Genomic DNA, 17,770 nt, shown 5'->3' with positions numbered 1-17,770 from the left:
ACCCTCAGCCTCGTCCTGCTACCCTCAGCCTCGTCCTGCGACCCTCAGCCTCGTCCTGTGACCCTCAGCCCACGCAAATGTATGGTAGTTGTGCGTCTGTGTGGTAGTTGTGTGTCTGTGTGTGGTAGCTGTGTGTGTGTGGTAGTTGTGTGTGTGTGTTGTAGTTGTGTGTGTGTGTGGTAGTTTTGTGTGTCTGTGTGGTAGTTGTGTGTGTGTGTGTGTGTGTGGTAGCACGGATGTGGTGCGGATTATACTTTGGTAGCATTTTCCGTGTTGCGGTTCGGTTACAGTCTGGACCGGAGCAGCACCGGGCCGGTGAGCGGCCTTACCTCAGCGAACTGCGGTCCTCCCTGGTCGTCGCTGTCGGCCGCGCCGCCCTGCAGCAGCAGAGCCAGAGTCACGCAGAGCAGCAGCGGGCCCCACAGGTCCCAGTCCCGCAGCAGCGCCGAGCTACGCTTCGGGTACAGGACGTGGACGAACTTGTTGCCCACCGCCCGCAGGTCCCGCAGGATGGTCTCCTTCACCGGCTCGTCCAGCGTGGACAGCTCGTCATCTCTCCTCGAGGCGCCGACGGGCACCGAGATGTCGCCCTCCACCGGGATGTCGTCCGAGATGGAGACGTCCGACAGCCCGGCGAACGGTCTGCTGGCCTCCTCCGCTGCCGCCATTTTAGGGAGCTTTCAGCGACTTATTCCGAGTCCGGGTGCAGCCAGCAGAGTTCGTGGAGCTTCAGACGAACCGAGACTCCGACTGAAGCGACGAGAGTCCTGCTGAACCAGTGCGTTCAGTTCCTCCAAACCAGTTCAGCTCCGGGTCGACCGACGGCTGCTCCACGTCAGCTTGTTTACTTCCGCATGACGCAACTGACGCACACGTTCTGCTGTGACGCGTTCATGTACATCTGCTATAATACAGAAAAACGTTTTCTTTTTAAAAGTTCTGCTTATGTTGCGACGTTTGTGCCAATTTCTGTTTCCATTTTCGTGTCTTTAAGTGAGCAAGGTTAGCTTTCTGCTTTTCATTTTTCCTACAGTGGACTGTTTTCTTTGCATTATGATTTATATTATTTGGATTGCTGTCTTGTATTATTTGTATTTTATTATTTGCAGTTTTTGCATATGTTGTGTATCTTGTTACATGCAGTGCTACTAAATGTATTAGCCCTCTTCTCAGTTTGCTCAATTTCTGCATATTTGTCACACTTAATCATTTCTCATCTTCAAAACCTAATGTTTGATAAAGACAGACCTGAATAAACAGAGGATGTAGTTGTTCCATGACTCGGTCCCACATTGATCCTGTTTTCAGTGGATTCATCGAAGTCTCTCAGAATAAGTCTGTCAGTGTTTTAGTCATAGATGCTTGATTCCTCCATTACTTCAGTCCAGGCTCCTGGACTAGAAGCAGGATCTGGGGTTAGCAAGGTAACTTCAGGTTAAATCCTGGGTTTTCAGTCCTACCACAGTGGTTCACTTCTTACCGGGTCCATCACCATGGCAACTTAGCTGACTGTCTCATCCCGGTGTAGAAAGGACATGGGAACAGATGAACCAACAGAACCATGATCCAAAGCGGTGCAGCTCATTATCGTGTCCGACAGATACAAGCTGTAATGCTGAAGTCAGTTTACTGCTGTGGCTGATGTTGGGATGGAAATAAATATGAAGCAGCTTTGACATTGTCTGTAGCCAGCAGGAGATAAATGAACTAAGGCAGACAGGAGCTCATAGAGATCCTGGTCAGGGGACACTAAGGGGTTCTGCTGGTCCTGAAAACCCCTCACAGTCCTCAGTGGTCCCTCACAGTCCAGCTCTGATGTGTAGCGGCTCTTCTATCTATGCTGATGAAGTCATGTTGGTGAGAACTGCTTCGTTTTCTGTCCTGCTGAAGTTTTACGGGAGAGAACTGGTTTCCAGTGGAAGTGTTTTATACCAGTGGTCTCAACCTCCAGCAGAACCTGCTGCGGAGCTAAGTTACCATGGTGATGGACCCAGTAAGAAGAGAACCACCGTCGTAGGACTGAAGACCCAGGATTTAACCTGAAGATACCTCGCTGACCCCAGGTCCTGCTTCTAGTCCAGGTCCCTGGTGTTGTTCAGTCCCTAACATTAAATAATATTTTAGGTTGATTTCAGTTCAGTCAAGTGTGATGTGACAGAACATTGTAAAGGAACAAACAGTAGACATTAAATTACAGTAATTGTTGGTTTTGGCCTGTTTTCTTTACCAGTTAATGTGTTTATTAACACTTTGGTTATTACCTGTAATTAAAGAAAACAAGACAAAAATGTTTCAAAACAACAACAAAAAACAACAACTGTAAATTGTCCAAATAACTTCAGCTGCAAATGTTGACAGAACTGTTTTTTAAGGCAATGCAGATAAATTGACCACATAGTCAAGCTCAAAATATTTTATTTTATTCTCTGCTGTAAAGAAACGTAACATCATTTACATTCAAATCCTGACATTTACTGACTGAATCTGGCGAGATATTAACTCGTTAACCGCATCATGTGAGTGCCGAGGCTTTGGTCGGGAACAAAAATTAGCTCAACATTCACAAATGATTACGTTTGGACCCGACAAGACAGAATATGAGCAGTTGTGGATCAGCCTTTAGTTTCACCTGTAAACTAGAAACAGGTGCAGCACAGTAATATTTGTATTTTTCTTCTTCTTCTCTCCCACATTTTACTGAAGCTTTTGGTTGTGATCTTCTTCTGTTGCTACTTGGACGATATATAGTGAATGAATCATCTGGACAGCGTCTAGTTAAGGAGCTGATGACGAAGCAACAGTTAGCCTGAAGTGAACCTGAAATGAAATGAAATCAACAGACGAGGGCTGGACACACCTGAGCAGAACAGAAATAAAACTACAGGAAGCAAATCAGAGTAAACAGCACTTTGCTTGTTTTCAGATGAATCTCGGAAACTCTGACATCTGCGGATTTTAGAAATCTGCACAAAAACATTATTTTCAGGCATTAATGAAACAAATTAAAAATGACAGTAAAATGACAAAATCTCAGGATGAGTTTGACAATCACATGTTTACTGATGACAACAGTTTGCCACCACAAAGCAGCGCGTGAAGCTGAACACCTGTGCTGCATGCTCAGGTCACGTGCTTCCACCTGGATCACCTGGCCGCCACTCGTCCACACTTGATCCGGCTTCGTCAGTCTTGCTGGGCTGCAGTTTTGTCCCGGACCCGCCGCGTCAGGGCCGTCAGGAAGCAGAAGCTCAAGTGGAACTGCAGCACATCGCACACTTTGGACCAGAAGTGTCCGGTGAACCGCTGGAACAGCCGGTACCGGGCGAGCTGGTGATCCAGCAGCTTGAGCACCACGAAGCCCGCACAGGACAGCACCGCCAGCAGCAGAACCGTGCGGGTTTGACGGTCCCCGTGCTTCAGCTGCAGCCGAACCGCCCCGTGTACCGCCAGGGCCACGTGTCCGCCCAGAGCCACCTCGAAGCCCAGCGGGTGCAGCAGCGTCAGTCCGTAGCTGAGCAGCGAGCACAGCTCCAGCGCGGCGCCGTGCGCGCCGCTCCACCGGCCCGGAGGCTGCTCGATGTACCGGATCCACACCGGGACCCACCCGAAGATCGGTAACGTGAGCCACTGGTCGAGCACGGCGGGAGCGCGCCGCAGCACCGTCAGGCGCGTCCACTGCACCGGCGCGTAAAACACAGCCATGAGAGCGAACACCTGCCTCATGTAGCGGCTCCGTTCGGGTTCGGTGCTTCCTCGGTTCCACAGCAGCCAGTACAGACCCACGCAGACGTAACCCACGTTCACCACACAGTTACACGGCATCGCCAGGAACGCAGGCAGAGACTCGACCCGCTTCTCTGCGTAGTGGTCATAGTCCAGGTCCACCCGAACCGACCCGAACAGGTCGCTGTTCGCCAGGACAACACAGAGCAGGAAGGGAAGCGACACGGACAGCAGAGCCGCGATCATTTTGCCTCAAGTTCCAGAAGTTCTGCTGCTCAAACTCTTCATGTTCAGGATCAGAACTTACAGCTGTTATTGTTCCGGATTTTAACAGCACGTGGTTTCAAATGGAGGGTTTGACTGGTTGCTCGCTCGCCCCGCCCCTTCTGTTAAACGTGTAAAATATAATATAACAATTAATATATATAATATAACAATTAGAATTGTTATATTATTATTGGGCCTGCAGGTGTCTCAGTGGTTAGCACCGTCGCCTCACAGCTAAAAGGTCGCCGGTTCGCGTCCCGGTGAGGACACCCGGGATCTTTCTGCGTGGAGTCTCCATGTTCTCCCCGTGCAACGTGGGTTCTCTCCGGGTTCTCCGGCTTCCTCCCATAGTCCAGAAACATGCTGAGGTTAATTGGTGATTCTAAATTGTCTGTAGGTGTGAATGTGAGTGTGCTTGGTTGTCTGTCTCTAAGTGTAGCCCTGTGATAGACTGGTTACCTGTCCAGGTGAACCTGCCTTCACCCTGAGTCAGCTGGGATAGGCTCCAGAAAATGGATGGCTGATATAGTCCTGTGATTTATATGCACTGTAGATGTATTTGTGGTATGTGTCTGCATGTCCAGAGCATTTCATTTTAAGACAGCGCCACCTACTGCAGTGGATCATCATTAAAGTGCAAAACTTCAGGCTTCAAAGGGTGATTCCACACAAACTCCTACTTATAGGGTTTAAAGATGTAACACTGAAACTTTTTTGATTTGATGTGATCGTAATTTCTTTCTTTTTTTCTGCAAAAACTGAGAAGTAAATGGTGATTTCTTCACAGTATTTTAATTTTTGGAATTCCTGTTTTTGTGGGTTTTATGAGCTGGAAGCCTAAATTATGTAAAAAATTAACAAATAAATACTTGAAATCGTATAAATTGTGGGCCCTGAATCTACAATCTATGAAAGTTTAACTTTTTGAATGGAATTATGGAAATTAAACAACGTTTCCATAATATTATAATTTTTTGGAAAGGGTCTATATGGTGTTGCATGTACTTTTTTTTTAAAATAACCACAACTTGCTATTTACGTTTGTGCAGATCACTCACCTTCCTTCACGTACCACAGGTTCCGCCAGAGAGCTTCCCCGTGGCAAGATGGTTGCCGGTGATCCCGTTCGAAACGCCGCCTTAAGACATCTAACCTTTATTATATATATTAATATATCTATGCTCATCGGTTTCTAATTTTGAGGTCACATGACCACTCAGCAGGGCTGTCATGTGATGTACAGGAGGCGTGAACGCGCATTCATCAGCGGCGTGCTGCTTCCGGACTGCGCGCCAGCAGAATGGACTGCAGACTGTTGGCGGTGATTGTTTCAACTCTTATTTTGTGTTTGGACTCCTGCTGTTCTCACACGTATGTTCTGAACGATGAAGAGAAACTGGGGAGAGTTTTTGACGGAATTGGAGGTTTGAGCGGTGGAGGGGTGAGTTCAGCCGGTGTTTATCTACTTCCTGGTCCGATAATGTCCACAGGAAACTAACTGCGTGGATATTTTCTGTTTCTGCTGTTACTTCGTATAGGCGACGTCTCGGTTACTGGTTAATTATGCTGAGCCATACCGCAGCCAGATTTTGGACTATCTTTTTAAGGTATGATATGATCCAGCGCCTTCATGAAGTTCACTTTTAAGTAGGTGGAAACTCACAGTTGTGTCTTTTTCGCTGTCTTCAGCCAAACTTTGGAGCCTCTTTGCACATACTGAAGGTGGAGATAGGAGGAGACGCTCAAACTACTGGTGAGTTATATTTACACCACAACTTTGTTCAGCAATATATAAGATAAAAGACCCAATAACTGTCAGAAAATGGCCAATACCAGTTCTAAGACTCTTCATATTACTTGTTTTTAAATGACTAACAATCTAAAACCTAAATTTAGTCACTTAAACAGAGCAAAATAGCAAATCCTCACTATTTTTCTCCCCAAAATGTATTTATTATCATGTTGTTTCAATTTCTTATAAAATAAGACACACATACAAAGACCCACACATTGCACCATCATAGATGGTGGTATATATCAAATATTTCCTAAAATAGCAAATTTAAATAAGGTCAAATAAATAGATAAAAATGTAATAAATGATAATATTTATCTAAAAATAAAATACAAATGTATATTTAAAAAAAAAAATTGAATACAGTGCTGAATTGATAAATGTATTATTTTAAGCAAGTCTTATTTAAGTCGTTCTAGTCTGATACAGCTCGTCAGTGCCTTTATCCACATTCCCAGTGAAGGAGCGTCCATACTTTTCCAACAGATTGCAACAGTCCTCCTGGCCTGGAGAATACCAAAATCTAATATTTGTATCTGGATTGATGCATATGACAAGTCCTTTGAGTATAGTCTAAGTACACACTCTGGTCATATATTCAACCCTTCTGTGTATCAAAGCTACATATTTAGGAGTTATTTGTTTTTTTGGTTGTTTTTTTTCTCATGACAATAATCCCTTCCTGTCTTAAAATATCTTTGATGTAACACTACATTGCTGCCTCCTGGAGAAACCCAGTTCTCGCTCCACCCACCCCTCAGCGCACAAGCACATCTAAGCACATCTATGACTCTGCTCAAACACTGTGAAACTACTCTACATGACACAATGGCAAGTTGAAATCGTGTAGTAATTCATCCATATATGTGCAAACCAGAAAACTGTTGTGAATAATAATACAAAAAGCCAAGTTAATGGGATTTGCTCCTTAAGTGTTGCATATGAAACCTTGGAAGTCTGAATCTGTGTTTTGAGACCATTATTGGTACATTGCTGGGTCAAGGTGTGGGTGTTTTGTTTGGAACATGTCTGATAGAGTAATCGCTATAATGAGTAAATATTTGTGAAATAGAATAATACCTACTGTAGCTATAGTGTTTTACTTCAGGGCTACCTTGAGGCAATGTGTGGTTTAATTAAATAGTAACTTACTGCTGTGGCACTGGCATGTCATCTCATGGTTTTGTCATTCACACTGATCTGTTAACTTTGTCAGATGGAACGGAGCCGTCCCACATGCACTATGAAAACGACGAGAATTACTTCAGAGGCTACGAGTGGTGGCTTATGAAAGAAGCCAAGAAGAGGAACCCAAATATCACACTAATAGGTGAAAAAGAACACTGTCCTCCACTTCTTCTGTACACTCCAAAGAGGTCAGACAAACAGATGAAATAGATGTCAACAGGAGAACGTAATAGCATGAAACAGAAATCAATTTATGATCAAAATATGACTTAATTACATCTCTGTATGGATATCAAGAACTTTTCAAAGTACCATACAGAATATTTTTAGTGCCTATACATAGTTATTATATGTCTATCTATCATGACCGGTTTATCAAACCTTGTGCATCATCTTTGAAATATTAAAGACTTTGTAAACTTTGGTTTAACAACATTAGGAACTCTTGTGAGTTTGTAGTGGAGATTTGAAATGTGGTCTTACCGGGCATCTAACCTGAAACTGCTTTGATATTGACACTGTATACTGATAACACACAAAGCCTCTTCAGCCTTTTATGTGTGTTGGTCTGCGTCTGCATGCAGCTTTGCCCTGGGCGTTTCCTGGTTGGGTGGGCCATGGCAAAAACTGGCCCTATGACTACCCAGACATCACTGCAGCATATGTGGTGAACTGGGTCCTTGGAGCCAAGCAGTACCATGACTTGGACATTCAATATATTGGGGTGTGTATTCCTGCACTAAGAACATTGAATTAGTCTGCATGAACTTTCAATAGTGGACATACTGTATAAACAAATATATTCAGAACATCACATGGAACTTGGCTGTGTACTACTACATGAAACCTGTGTACTAAGTTGTAAGGCTGTGCATTTTAGGTTTAGACAGAACAATGACAAAGCTTTGAAGAACTGCTGACTCTTCTTACCCTCAGCTCCAGTGCCTGTAAACAGTTGGATGCTTTTCCCTTAAATGCTTTTTAACATTGAAAGTAGCCCTATTGCATGAAAACCTCAAACATGTAATAATAGATTTATGGATTTGTAGAAGGAAGTCACTGATGAATCTGGCCAAGTCTGCTATTAAACTGAAACTTACTTTTGTTTATTCAGATTTGGAATGAGCGAAGCTACAATACCAAGTACATTAAGGTAAGCCTAACTAATATGACTCGAGATTTCAATGTCCTTTCCCTGATTTATCTATTATATATTTATGTGTAAACTGTGTCTAAAATGTGAATAAAGGGAGAAAAACAGCCACTAACATTAAGTTGTGTCCCACCGAGAGATCCATCTAGTGTGACTCTCAGTGACTGAGGTAGTTTAAAACTTCCAATAGGGTTCTTCTGAGAGCATGTCTTTGTTGCCAAGGTGCTCCGGAAAATGCTGGATAAAGTTGGCCTAAGTGATGTTGGCATCATCGCAGCAGATGGTGATTGGAGCATCGCTAAATCTATGATCGCTGACCTGTATCTTAATGATTCTGTTGAGGTGATTGGGTAAGTACAAGCGACTTGGAGTCACCCTCGTAAGTTGTATTGAATAACGTGCTTAAACCTCCAACTGCGTTTTCACTCATTTAACCAGATGACACAGCAACGAAAATGTAAAAGCATGAATTTCACAATGCGCTGCAAGTTCACTGAACTCAATTTGATCCTTGACAACTGATTGCCTAAACATGTGATGCACAGTTGGTTCATTGTCCACTGCATTTGGGTGTGTCGTTGCTTGAAACACTCCTCCAGCGATCTCTCCTTTAATTCATTTCAGTGCTCAGCTGAATGTTTGTGGCTGTTGTTCTGCTGCAATTAGAGTTTAAAAAGTGACAGTTCAATTGCTTTATGAGCTGTTTATGTGCATGCTCTTACATAGTGCATGGAAAAGTATTAGGACTGACTACCATTAAACTAAGGTCACTCATTTTGATGTAATCACCTGTGCAGTATGTTGCTTCCATCAATAAGTATATTTTTAATTATTATTATTATTGTTATTTTTTTTAAAGCTAGATAGGTGCAATAATGAGTTTTTGTTTGTTTTATTTTATTTTATTTTTTAAAAATTTGATTGTTTAGCTGCTTTAAAATGGCTAAAAACTTAGTTATGGTAGCTTTAATTGCAGTTTCTTGGTAGCAGTAAATTAAAATCAAATGAAGTCCACATTTGTCAAGGTGTGAATCCCTGTCTTCTCTGCTCTCCATCTCCCTGTACCAGCTGCTGCGGTACACTTTGGATAAGAGTGGTCTGGAGAGAGTCAGGATCATAGCCAGTGACAACCTGTGGGAGCCCATTGCAATGTCTCTACTGCTAGACCCTGAGCTCAGCAGAGCTGTAGACGTGATAGGGTAGGATACTTCTCTGTGCGTGATGTTTGCATGCACAACCTCTGTTGCCAGTTACTACAGCTTCAGCCTGTTGTCTGATGGTTTGTCTCCAGCATGATGCTTGTTCCTCAAAATACTTACAGGTGCCTGCAAATACTGAATCTTTTATTGTTTCTAATGACTTGGACAAAATTGCATGATGTGATATGTACAGCACTAGCAGTAATTCTGCATTAACAGCATGGCTATGTTGTGCGTGGGTGTGTGTATGTGCATTTTCTTCTATTGTTTCATGTACAGTTCTGTAAAAAAGATTTACCCCCCCTACAGATATCTGGGAGGTAAATAATCTACAGAATAGGTATCTTCTATTTTTGCATATGTCTCACACTTAAATGGTTCAGATCATCAAACAAATTTTAACATAAGACAAAGATAACCTCAAGAAAACACAAAATGCGTTTTTTTTAATCATTATTTCATATATTGAAGGAAACATTATGCCTAGCCCCACCTTGACCTGTGTGAAAAAGTAGCTGTTGCCCCTAGCTTTCAATAAGCTATGGAATTCTCATATAATCATAATTATTAAATAATCATAAGTTTGCTTTTTTTGACAAATGTATTAAAATGGAGAGTCGAACTGAGGGAACACATCTTATATACATGCTGAGTTTTACACTTGCATACCCAGATTTTTGTCCAAAGACAGTGTGCAGTTTTTGCATTTTCAATATATCGTTTAGGTTCTGTGGCAATGACTTGTTTGGGTAGATTAATCAGCCTCAAAGTGTTAAAGTACGGGCATCAGTGAGACAGTTTATTACACAGCTTGGCTATTTGTGTACTGCTTTTGTAGCTGCTCCTGACTGCCTGTATATGAATACATGCCTAATGATCTAAGCTCAGATCATTATCACGTTAATCTTGAACTTGTGTGTGTGTGTGTGTGTGTGTGTGTGTGTGTGTGTGTGTGTGTGTGTGTGTGTGCGCGCGTGCGCGTGCGCGTGCGCGTGCGCGTGCGTGCGTGCGTGCGTGCGTGCGTGCGTGCGTGCGTGCGTGCGCTGGGTGATCAGGGCTCACTACCCCGGCACCATCACAGTGACAGACGCACTGAAGACACAGAAGAAGTTGTGGTCATCAGAAGACTACAGCACTTTCAACGATGAGGTGGGAGGAGGCTGCTGGGCTCGCATCCTTAATCAGAACTATGTTAATGGACAAATGACTGCGTAAGTACATAAATACACAAGTAATAATTAGTAGCAAAATCAGAGTATGTCAGACCAAATCTGTTTATTTTATCAGATGAACTACATTTCATCACCATGAACATTTAATTTTTATTTTTGATTAGAGTTAATTGCTCTTATGAAATTATTTCTAAATTATGTGATAAAGAGTAAAAACATAACTATACATCCATGTAAAGACTTAAAGCATGATTGTTCATTCTTTGCTACTTTACTACTACGCTACTTTTTTCCCCTCTCCATTGCCAATACAGTTTAATAGTAGTGTTCATTTCCAGTTGTTAAACTAACATTTTAATAAAGTTAATACAAATATGTACCTATGCAGGGAAAAGCTATAGTAAGTCCCTTTATGCAGCAGTGTGGTTCATAACTGTGATTCTTCCTTTAGCACCATCTCCTGGAATCTTGTGGCCAGTTACTATGAGGACCTGCCATTCGGCAGAGATGGCCTGATGACAGCTGAGGAGCCCTGGAGCGGCAACTATGTGGTTGAGTCTCCTATCTGGATCACAGGTCTGCATGACATTCTTGCACATAAAGACAAATAGTGTGCTAATATGAGACATGTTGTTTCTGTTGATTTAAGACACATTTGTTTAAAAAGCTTTTTCTTAGACTTTTGAAGGGAGCCATGCCACAAATGTTTGAGAACCACTGATCACTGAACAACAAATGGGACAACTACATTCTGAGTGAAAAAGCAGATTGTTGAAAGGTTGACTTCACAATGTCATAAATAACTCTCATTCCCATTCCCCTTTCCAATGGCTTCAGGGTTAAAAAGTGTTTCAGCCCATAAAGCAACATGGTTCTACTCACTCAGCCAGTTGTAACCAGGTCAGCATTTCCTTTTTCCTTGTTTTTAGTGATTTTGTAGAAACCCTAAGAAATAACATTAGTATAATTTACAAATGAAATAATATGACTTCTTGTAGTGTTAATATTTTTGTTTGCTATTCTGTTACCTTGTGACCCCTGTTTAATTAAAAAAATTAAGTCACAAGGTTTTAAATACGGTCAACAATACAAAGTGCATGATACTCATACGTATATGTATCTGTACACCACAGACAGTCTACCTTGCTGTGAGAAAAGTTTGATTATTTATAAGCCAGTTTTTGAGATGAAAATTGAAGGTAGTGAAGGTGGTGCATTCTCTTATTGTGGTTGGTATAGAGTTCCATGTGTTTGTACTCCTCACTAACAGCACAGATTGACCAAAGGTAGTTTGTCTGTGGGGGACCTGGTAGTCTCCTCTGGTGGTGGCTCTTGTGATTGTACCAGTTTGTGGTTTGAAGTATTCCTTCAGTGGAACATGAAGTACACCTTCCCTGGTTCAATTGCCTCTGGGGACTTGCATTTTGTATGTGGCTTTGCTCCTTTCATTATCTGTCATCTTTCTATTGTTAAAATATCTGATAAAGCATTAAAATGACTAACTGCTTGCAGGAATTCACGTTTCTCTCCATGTATGCACAACTCCTCTGTCATTCCAAACCGCATAACCACAAGGCCCTCTGTTTGAATATACTGAGATGTGAGCCGTACAGTTTGAAGTTGTACTAACATACTGATGATTTACCAGACTGAGTTAACTGTACACATACAAAACATTAGCTTAATTGGAATAAAACATTTAGCATTTAGTAAAGGGGTTTTTGTCTCCTGTGCTGCTTTAGTGATATACATGTTGTATATTTGTATACAATATGTTAACCTATAGAGTGGTGAACCTTATTGAATTTTTAGTAATTCACAGTTGTAATTAATGGTCTGAGCTCTTGAAGAAATTACTCTTAAACTCTGAAAAGAATATCTGTTAATCAATTGCTGTTTAACACTTTGTCCCAGGAAAGTGGTTTATAACAAGGTATATGCAATTACTTACAGATAACCTAAATGGCACTATATTGTTTCCTTGTAGCCCACACCACACAGTTTACCCAGCCAGGATGGACATACCTGCAGACTGTTGGACATCTGGAACAAGGTGGAAGTTATGTAGCGCTGACTGATGGGAAAGGAAACTTCACTATTGTCATAGAAACCATGGCAAGTTAGGCTGTCTTGTTTTTCACATTTATACTTTTTTCCTGTAATCTTTTCATCTCCTGGCTCTGTGATTTTATTTCTTTCGGTTTATTAATTAAATTTTAGATAGCTTCGTTTTGAGCTTTCAATGATTAAACTGAGCTTAGCTGCCACAGAGTCTCTTGCTCTCGTTGCTTATACTACAGACACTAACAAAGCAGTAAATTCCACTTGCTGCAGTTTTACTGTAACCTAAACTATTTTATCTGCTTTTGAGGTACATGATTTTAAGTTTCAGTTCTACTTTATTTGTCCTTTGTGCATATGTTTGACATACATACAAGGACATGAAGTGCTATTTCTTATGGCCCATAGTGTAACATTGAACTAGAAAAGAAGAATTAAGAAGTGCTAAACTATTTATAGACTCGCAAAGATAAATGTAGACTAAAAATGAAAGCGATTTACTAAACTGTTCATTTCCCTTACAGACTCACGATCATTCAGTTTGCGTAAGACCTCCACTCAGCCCCTTTAATGTAACATCCCAGAATGCAACTTTCCAGTTGAAGGGATCACTTGTAAGTTTATGAGGTCTTCATCAATCTGCTAAAAGCTGTTGAGTTATACTCTTATCTCATTCAAGGCTATTCATTGTTTCCTAGGCTTCCATCAAAGATTTCCAGGTGTGGCGATCACAGTTTAACTTCAAGACAAAAAAGCCCTCTTTCTTTGAGAAACTAGCTCCACTGAAGGTAAAGGGACAATTCAAAATTGTTTAAGCTTTGACGTAAGATGCATCATCTGTGATATTTCGACACCAATCAACAACTTTAACATTGTTTTTACATGTTTATATTGATTCTTAGGTTTTGAATGGATCCTTTACCCTACATCTGGCTGAAGACGAGGTTTACACACTTACAACAATTACCACGGGAAACAAGGGCAGCTATCCTGACCCACCTCCCTCAGCTCCTTTCCCTAAAGTCTACAAGGACAGCTTTGATGTTTGTGAGTACAGCGTACACAGAACCAAGATAATCATACACATGTAATTCAGGGTGTATTTCAGACAAGAAGGACAGTTGGACAGGTTATTTGAGGCAAGGAAAGTATTACACATCTTAAATTATGTCATTAAAATTATGATTTAGTAATAAAAAGTAATTAAAAGTTAGTGTTTAACAACATACAATTTCAATTTTTTACAGTGAAGGAAGAAAAGGCTAATGTGCTTTCTCTGTTTGTGTTTAAACCCTGGATAGTAAACCCTCCCTTCTCTGAGGCTCCAGACTTTGCCGACCAAACAGGGGTATTTGAGTACTACGTCAACCTCACTGACCCTGGACCTCACGTGTTCACCTTGCGACAGGTTGTGACCCAGAGACCCGTCACATGGGTGGCAGATGCTGACCAGACCATCAGTGTCATAGGAGACTATCAGTGGTGAGATTATGCTTTCAGAACTGGTGACCCAGTGACTGTAGAGTTTTGCAAATTTCACAAGTCAACTATGTGAAATCTAGAACCGTGTTGTTATTTTGCTGTTTTACAGGCAGGATCTGACAATCACATGTGATGTCTTCATGGAGACTATTAAGAGCGGTGGTGTGTTCATAGCAGCCAGAGTGGATAAAGGAGGTGGCTCAGTCCGCAGTGCTAAAGGAGTCTTCTTCTGGGTGTTTGCTGACGGCACCTACAAAGTTACCAATGATCTCGGTCAGCACGATCACACTTTACTACAAACTCAAGACAGGAGTTGTAGAATTTTAGTTTAAAAATGTTTTTTGTATTATAGATTTTTTAAAGAAATCTTAACAAATCTCATGTTGAATTTTAAGCTGATCTTTACGAATACTGTCCAAAGCAACGTAAGACAAAACTAAATTGCTTCTGTCATTACTGTACCTTTTTCCACTCTGCTTTTGTCAACAGCTGGACAGACTGTACTTGCAGAAGGACTTTCTGGTACTCAAGCATATGGTTGGTACACCCTGTCGCTCACTGTGAAGGTAAGTGGAGACTTATTGTTGGAAAGGGTTTTGTAGTGCTTCTCTTTTAGTTGTTGTGTTCCATCTTTGTGCTTTTTTGCAACTTTAATGATGATGTCTGAAGTCTGATGAATGCTTGTGAATGCTTAAAGAAGAGATCAGAATGCCAAATTGGGACCATTTTGCCTCTAAAATCACTACAGCTTTTAATCGGTCATCGGTCTTTACTGCTGCTAACGGCTAGTGGTGATTACGTTAGCGAATAGCGCTTGTTGTGAAATATTTTCCCATTACATACCCTCGAAAACAATGTATCGGCCCAGTTTGCAGCAAAATTTTTTCAGGCAGCAGCGTAACGGGCCGTTACTCTGTTATGAGGCTGGAGAGAACCCTGTATGCAATTATTATTATTATTATTATTATTATTATTGCTATTTGCATCATTTATTTTATGCCTGAATCGCTTGTTCACATACGGGGATTCCCACTGATAAACAATCAAAATCAATGTAACAGAAAGTCGCCATATACTGAAGCCCGGTACACCGGTCTGCAGGGTGGACGGGATCAAAGCGGCAGACCGGTAAAGCGGTTTGCAGGGTTGAACAGGGTGAAAGCCGCAGACTGGTATAGCGGGCTATAGTGTTGAAAGGGTTAAGAAAATGTATTTGAACTGCACCAGTTCTATCAAGAGGAGTGGTCAAAGATGTAACCGGAGGCTTGTCAGTCACGTGTGGGTGACAGCAGTGTGCTCTAAACAAACATATTAGAAGCTGAACCTGTTGATATTTTTCATTATAATATTGACACTGCTTTTTGCCAAATCCTAAAGAATAACACACGTGTTGCTCTGGCACACAGACTGCATACAGCATTGGCTGCCAAACAGTATTGGTAATATGTTTGTTCGGCCCTTTCAACAATCTGCATGCCTCAGTTGTCATATCTATGTGACTGACTGTCACGAAGAGCAAGCAGATAGTTTATGTAGGGTAATGCTGTATCTGGTAACATGTACAAATGTAAATCTGTTTCATGCAGCCTGTCACTGTGTTGCCTCTCTCCTGTAGGGCCAGTATGCATCAGGGTTGTTGAATGGATACCCGCTGTGGAAGAATGCTGTGGTACTGACACCTAAGAATGGCTGGGCTGCCATTGGAACGCACTCATATGAATTGGCACAATTTGATAACTTTGCTGTAATAGCAGAGCAATAATTAACAGTGAAATAATGATCAATATGATGCTGTGAATGTTCTACTTAATTTATTGACTTGATTCATGTGTTGATTTGACAGTAATATGATGTAATATAATGTAAAGCAACTTTGAAGTTTGTTGTTTGACATACTTGTAAATGATTTTGTACCATGTGGTTCTAATGATTTTTTTTTTTATTTTTTACTGGCTTTCAGTTTTTGAAATTCATGTGTGCAGTTTGGAGCAAAATGTACGACAAAATGGAATGACAATTTTAATAAATAAAGCATCTTGCAACTTAACTGTGAATCAAATGATGTAATGTGACCTGGTTTTCAACAACTGCTTTCGTAGAAATACAAAAAAAAAAAAAAACACATTGTGTACTACCTGCTAAGCAAAATGCCAACAGACACAGCCTTCCTCATCAATATAGTGAAACATTTTGCTGCTACAGTTAAGCCCAAAATTCTTTTTATCTCTACGTGGTTTTATTCCACCAACACCTTTCTTTTGGCTGCAAGTGGCATTTTCAAGTGACGAACAGTGGTAAAACATTGCCTTAGAGGTGTTCAGAATACATTTCACACATACATTTTACTGACATTGCACAAGTTAACTGGAAGTCATGGCTAAAAGCAAAGTGTTTAGTGACCTATTCAGGTCCATCAGAGAGAGAGAGCAGTGCATTGTATCTACTCACAAGAGGAGAAAGGGCTATAGAACTACATGTCTCTAAAACAATCACACTAAAAGCTTGCCTATAGACTTTGCTCAGGCTCCCTTGGACAGAGAAGAAAGCTTTTAATCATCAGTTGTGTTATTGGATGTGACATAAATGGAGTTGTTTGGACACAAGGATGTACCTTTATTTTAGTGAAAGGAAGACGCATTATTGTAGCAAAACTATTTGTCCATGCGTATGGAGAGTTGTCTGTCTGTCTCTCAATCCGTTCGTCCAAAGTGAGATTTGTCAATGTGTAAAATAAATTGTCAATGAAAACCGGAATTTGTCTGTAATTAGGCATTCCAATGTGTAAAAAATCTGCTCATCTGTCATGAAATTTGTACATGTAGTAGGAGTTGTCAATGCGTACAAAGGTATTTGAAGTTGAAAAATCTACGTATTCGAATACAAATGCTGAAAATACAAACAGATTACCAGTTAGGAGTCGAGCGGCTTCCCCATTGACTGTAAGCCACACAACGAAGGAATCCCGACAGGTGTATGTAAACGAGCAAAGTCTTTAATGCTAGTGCTACTTCATCAAAGTTTTTGCTCAGTGTCCCATAAACTCAGCAGATGTAACTTGTTGACTTATACCTGTAATATTATATTCTTAGAAGGCTCAACAATTGCCTCACTAACTATAAAACCTGCAAAAAACACTAACATGAACTCAGTGTGTGCGGTCGGGATTCCATCGTTTTCTCCACCCTGCCTCACAATGTCACCTACGCTCAAAGACTGATGCACAGCGCCGCCTGATAACTACTGAGGTACAGAGCAGCAGACCGGTAGCAGCCACAATGGACGATCCTGTGAGCCTGAGGTCAGGACACAAAAATCAACCAAAGGGATCAATAAAGTTATATCTAATCTAATCTAATCTAATCTAATCTAAACTAAGCTAAACTAAACTAATCTAATCTAATCTATGTATCCAGGCTTCTGCTGCTGCGGACATCTGGTTGGCTTTGGGCAGAGGATGGTGTCAGAGGAGCACCAGGCTTTTACACCAGAGCTGCTAATCAGACTACACCAAGTACCTGCCACTTCAAGGGGTGGACCAGGTTAATTTGATCAACATATTACTTTATGTATTTAATTTATTCTAGGTAGTTGGATATATGTTGGATTTGTTTGTTATTGTCATTCTAATTAGGTAGATCAATTGTACTGTTTTGTACTTTTTGTAGTTAGTTTAGGTGTGGGCATTTTATGTTTCCCCTATTGCTTGTAATTGGTCTGATCAGCCAGCATA

General features: G+C 41.2%; 3 protein-coding genes across 5 annotated transcripts in view; 1 reads left to right on the top strand and 2 right to left on the bottom strand.

The window, feature by feature from the left end:
• Positions 1-1,059, bottom strand: part of yipf6 (Yip1 domain family, member 6) — a 2,642-nt gene extending 1,583 nt beyond the window's left edge. Inside the window, exon 1 of the mRNA XM_008287024.1 lies at positions 330-1,059. Coding sequence (XP_008285246.1) covers positions 330-668 — 339 coding nt within the window. The 5' untranslated portion in view covers positions 669-1,059. The remainder of the gene's footprint in view (positions 1-329) is intronic.
• A 1,339-nt stretch (positions 1,060-2,398) lies between these two features.
• Positions 2,399-4,086, bottom strand: tmem187 (transmembrane protein 187). The gene has a single exon (XM_008287023.1). It carries the CDS (start codon positions 3,967-3,969, stop codon positions 3,184-3,186), a length of 786 nt encoding a protein of 261 aa, XP_008285245.1. The 5' UTR covers positions 3,970-4,086; the 3' UTR covers positions 2,399-3,183.
• Positions 4,087-5,251: 1,165 nt separating this feature from the next.
• On the top strand, positions 5,252-16,094 carry galcb (galactosylceramidase b). Of its 3 annotated transcripts, none has more exons than XM_008287020.1 (17): positions 5,252-5,431; positions 5,529-5,597; positions 5,680-5,743; positions 7,002-7,115; positions 7,558-7,697; positions 8,088-8,126; positions 9,195-9,325; positions 10,381-10,536; positions 10,949-11,073; positions 12,485-12,612; positions 13,083-13,172; positions 13,257-13,346; positions 13,461-13,605; positions 13,860-14,040; positions 14,150-14,313; positions 14,530-14,606; positions 15,656-16,094. In XM_008287020.1, the coding sequence occupies exons 1-17, from the start codon at positions 5,291-5,293 to the stop codon at positions 15,800-15,802; spliced, it is 2,001 nt and encodes a 666-aa protein (XP_008285242.1). In that variant the 5' UTR covers positions 5,252-5,290; the 3' UTR covers positions 15,803-16,094. The 3 variants fall into 3 exon arrangements, with proteins under 3 accessions (XP_008285242.1, XP_008285243.1, XP_008285244.1); XM_008287021.1 differs by lacking the exon at positions 9,195-9,325 and adding an exon at positions 8,349-8,476; XM_008287022.1 differs by lacking the exons at positions 5,252-5,431; positions 5,529-5,597; positions 5,680-5,743 and adding an exon at positions 6,534-6,616.
• Positions 16,095-17,770: the final 1,676 nt, after the last annotated feature.

The sequence above is a fragment of the Stegastes partitus genome, unplaced genomic scaffold, assembly GCF_000690725.1.
Source record: "Stegastes partitus isolate 25-593 unplaced genomic scaffold, Stegastes_partitus-1.0.2 Scaffold483, whole genome shotgun sequence".
NCBI classification, from domain to species: Eukaryota; Metazoa; Chordata; class Actinopteri; family Pomacentridae; genus Stegastes; species Stegastes partitus.
Note: the sequence above shows the minus strand (reverse complement) of the source record. Positions and strands in the feature narration are given on the sequence as shown.

Coding starts and splice junctions, on each gene's coding strand:
- tmem187 (XM_008287023.1), bottom strand. CDS start 3,969: ATGATCGCGGCTCTGCTGTCCGTGTCGCTTCCCTTCCTGCTCTGTGTT.
- galcb (XM_008287020.1), top strand. CDS start 5,291: ATGGACTGCAGACTGTTGGCGGTGATTGTTTCAACTCTTATTTTGTGT. Junction 7,116..7,557: donor CCCAAATATCACACTAATAG/GTGAAAAAGAAC, acceptor GTCTGCATGCAG/CTTTGCCCTGGGCGTTTCCT. Junction 14,041..14,149: donor GTCATAGGAGACTATCAGTG/GTGAGATTATGC, acceptor GCTGTTTTACAG/GCAGGATCTGACAATCACAT.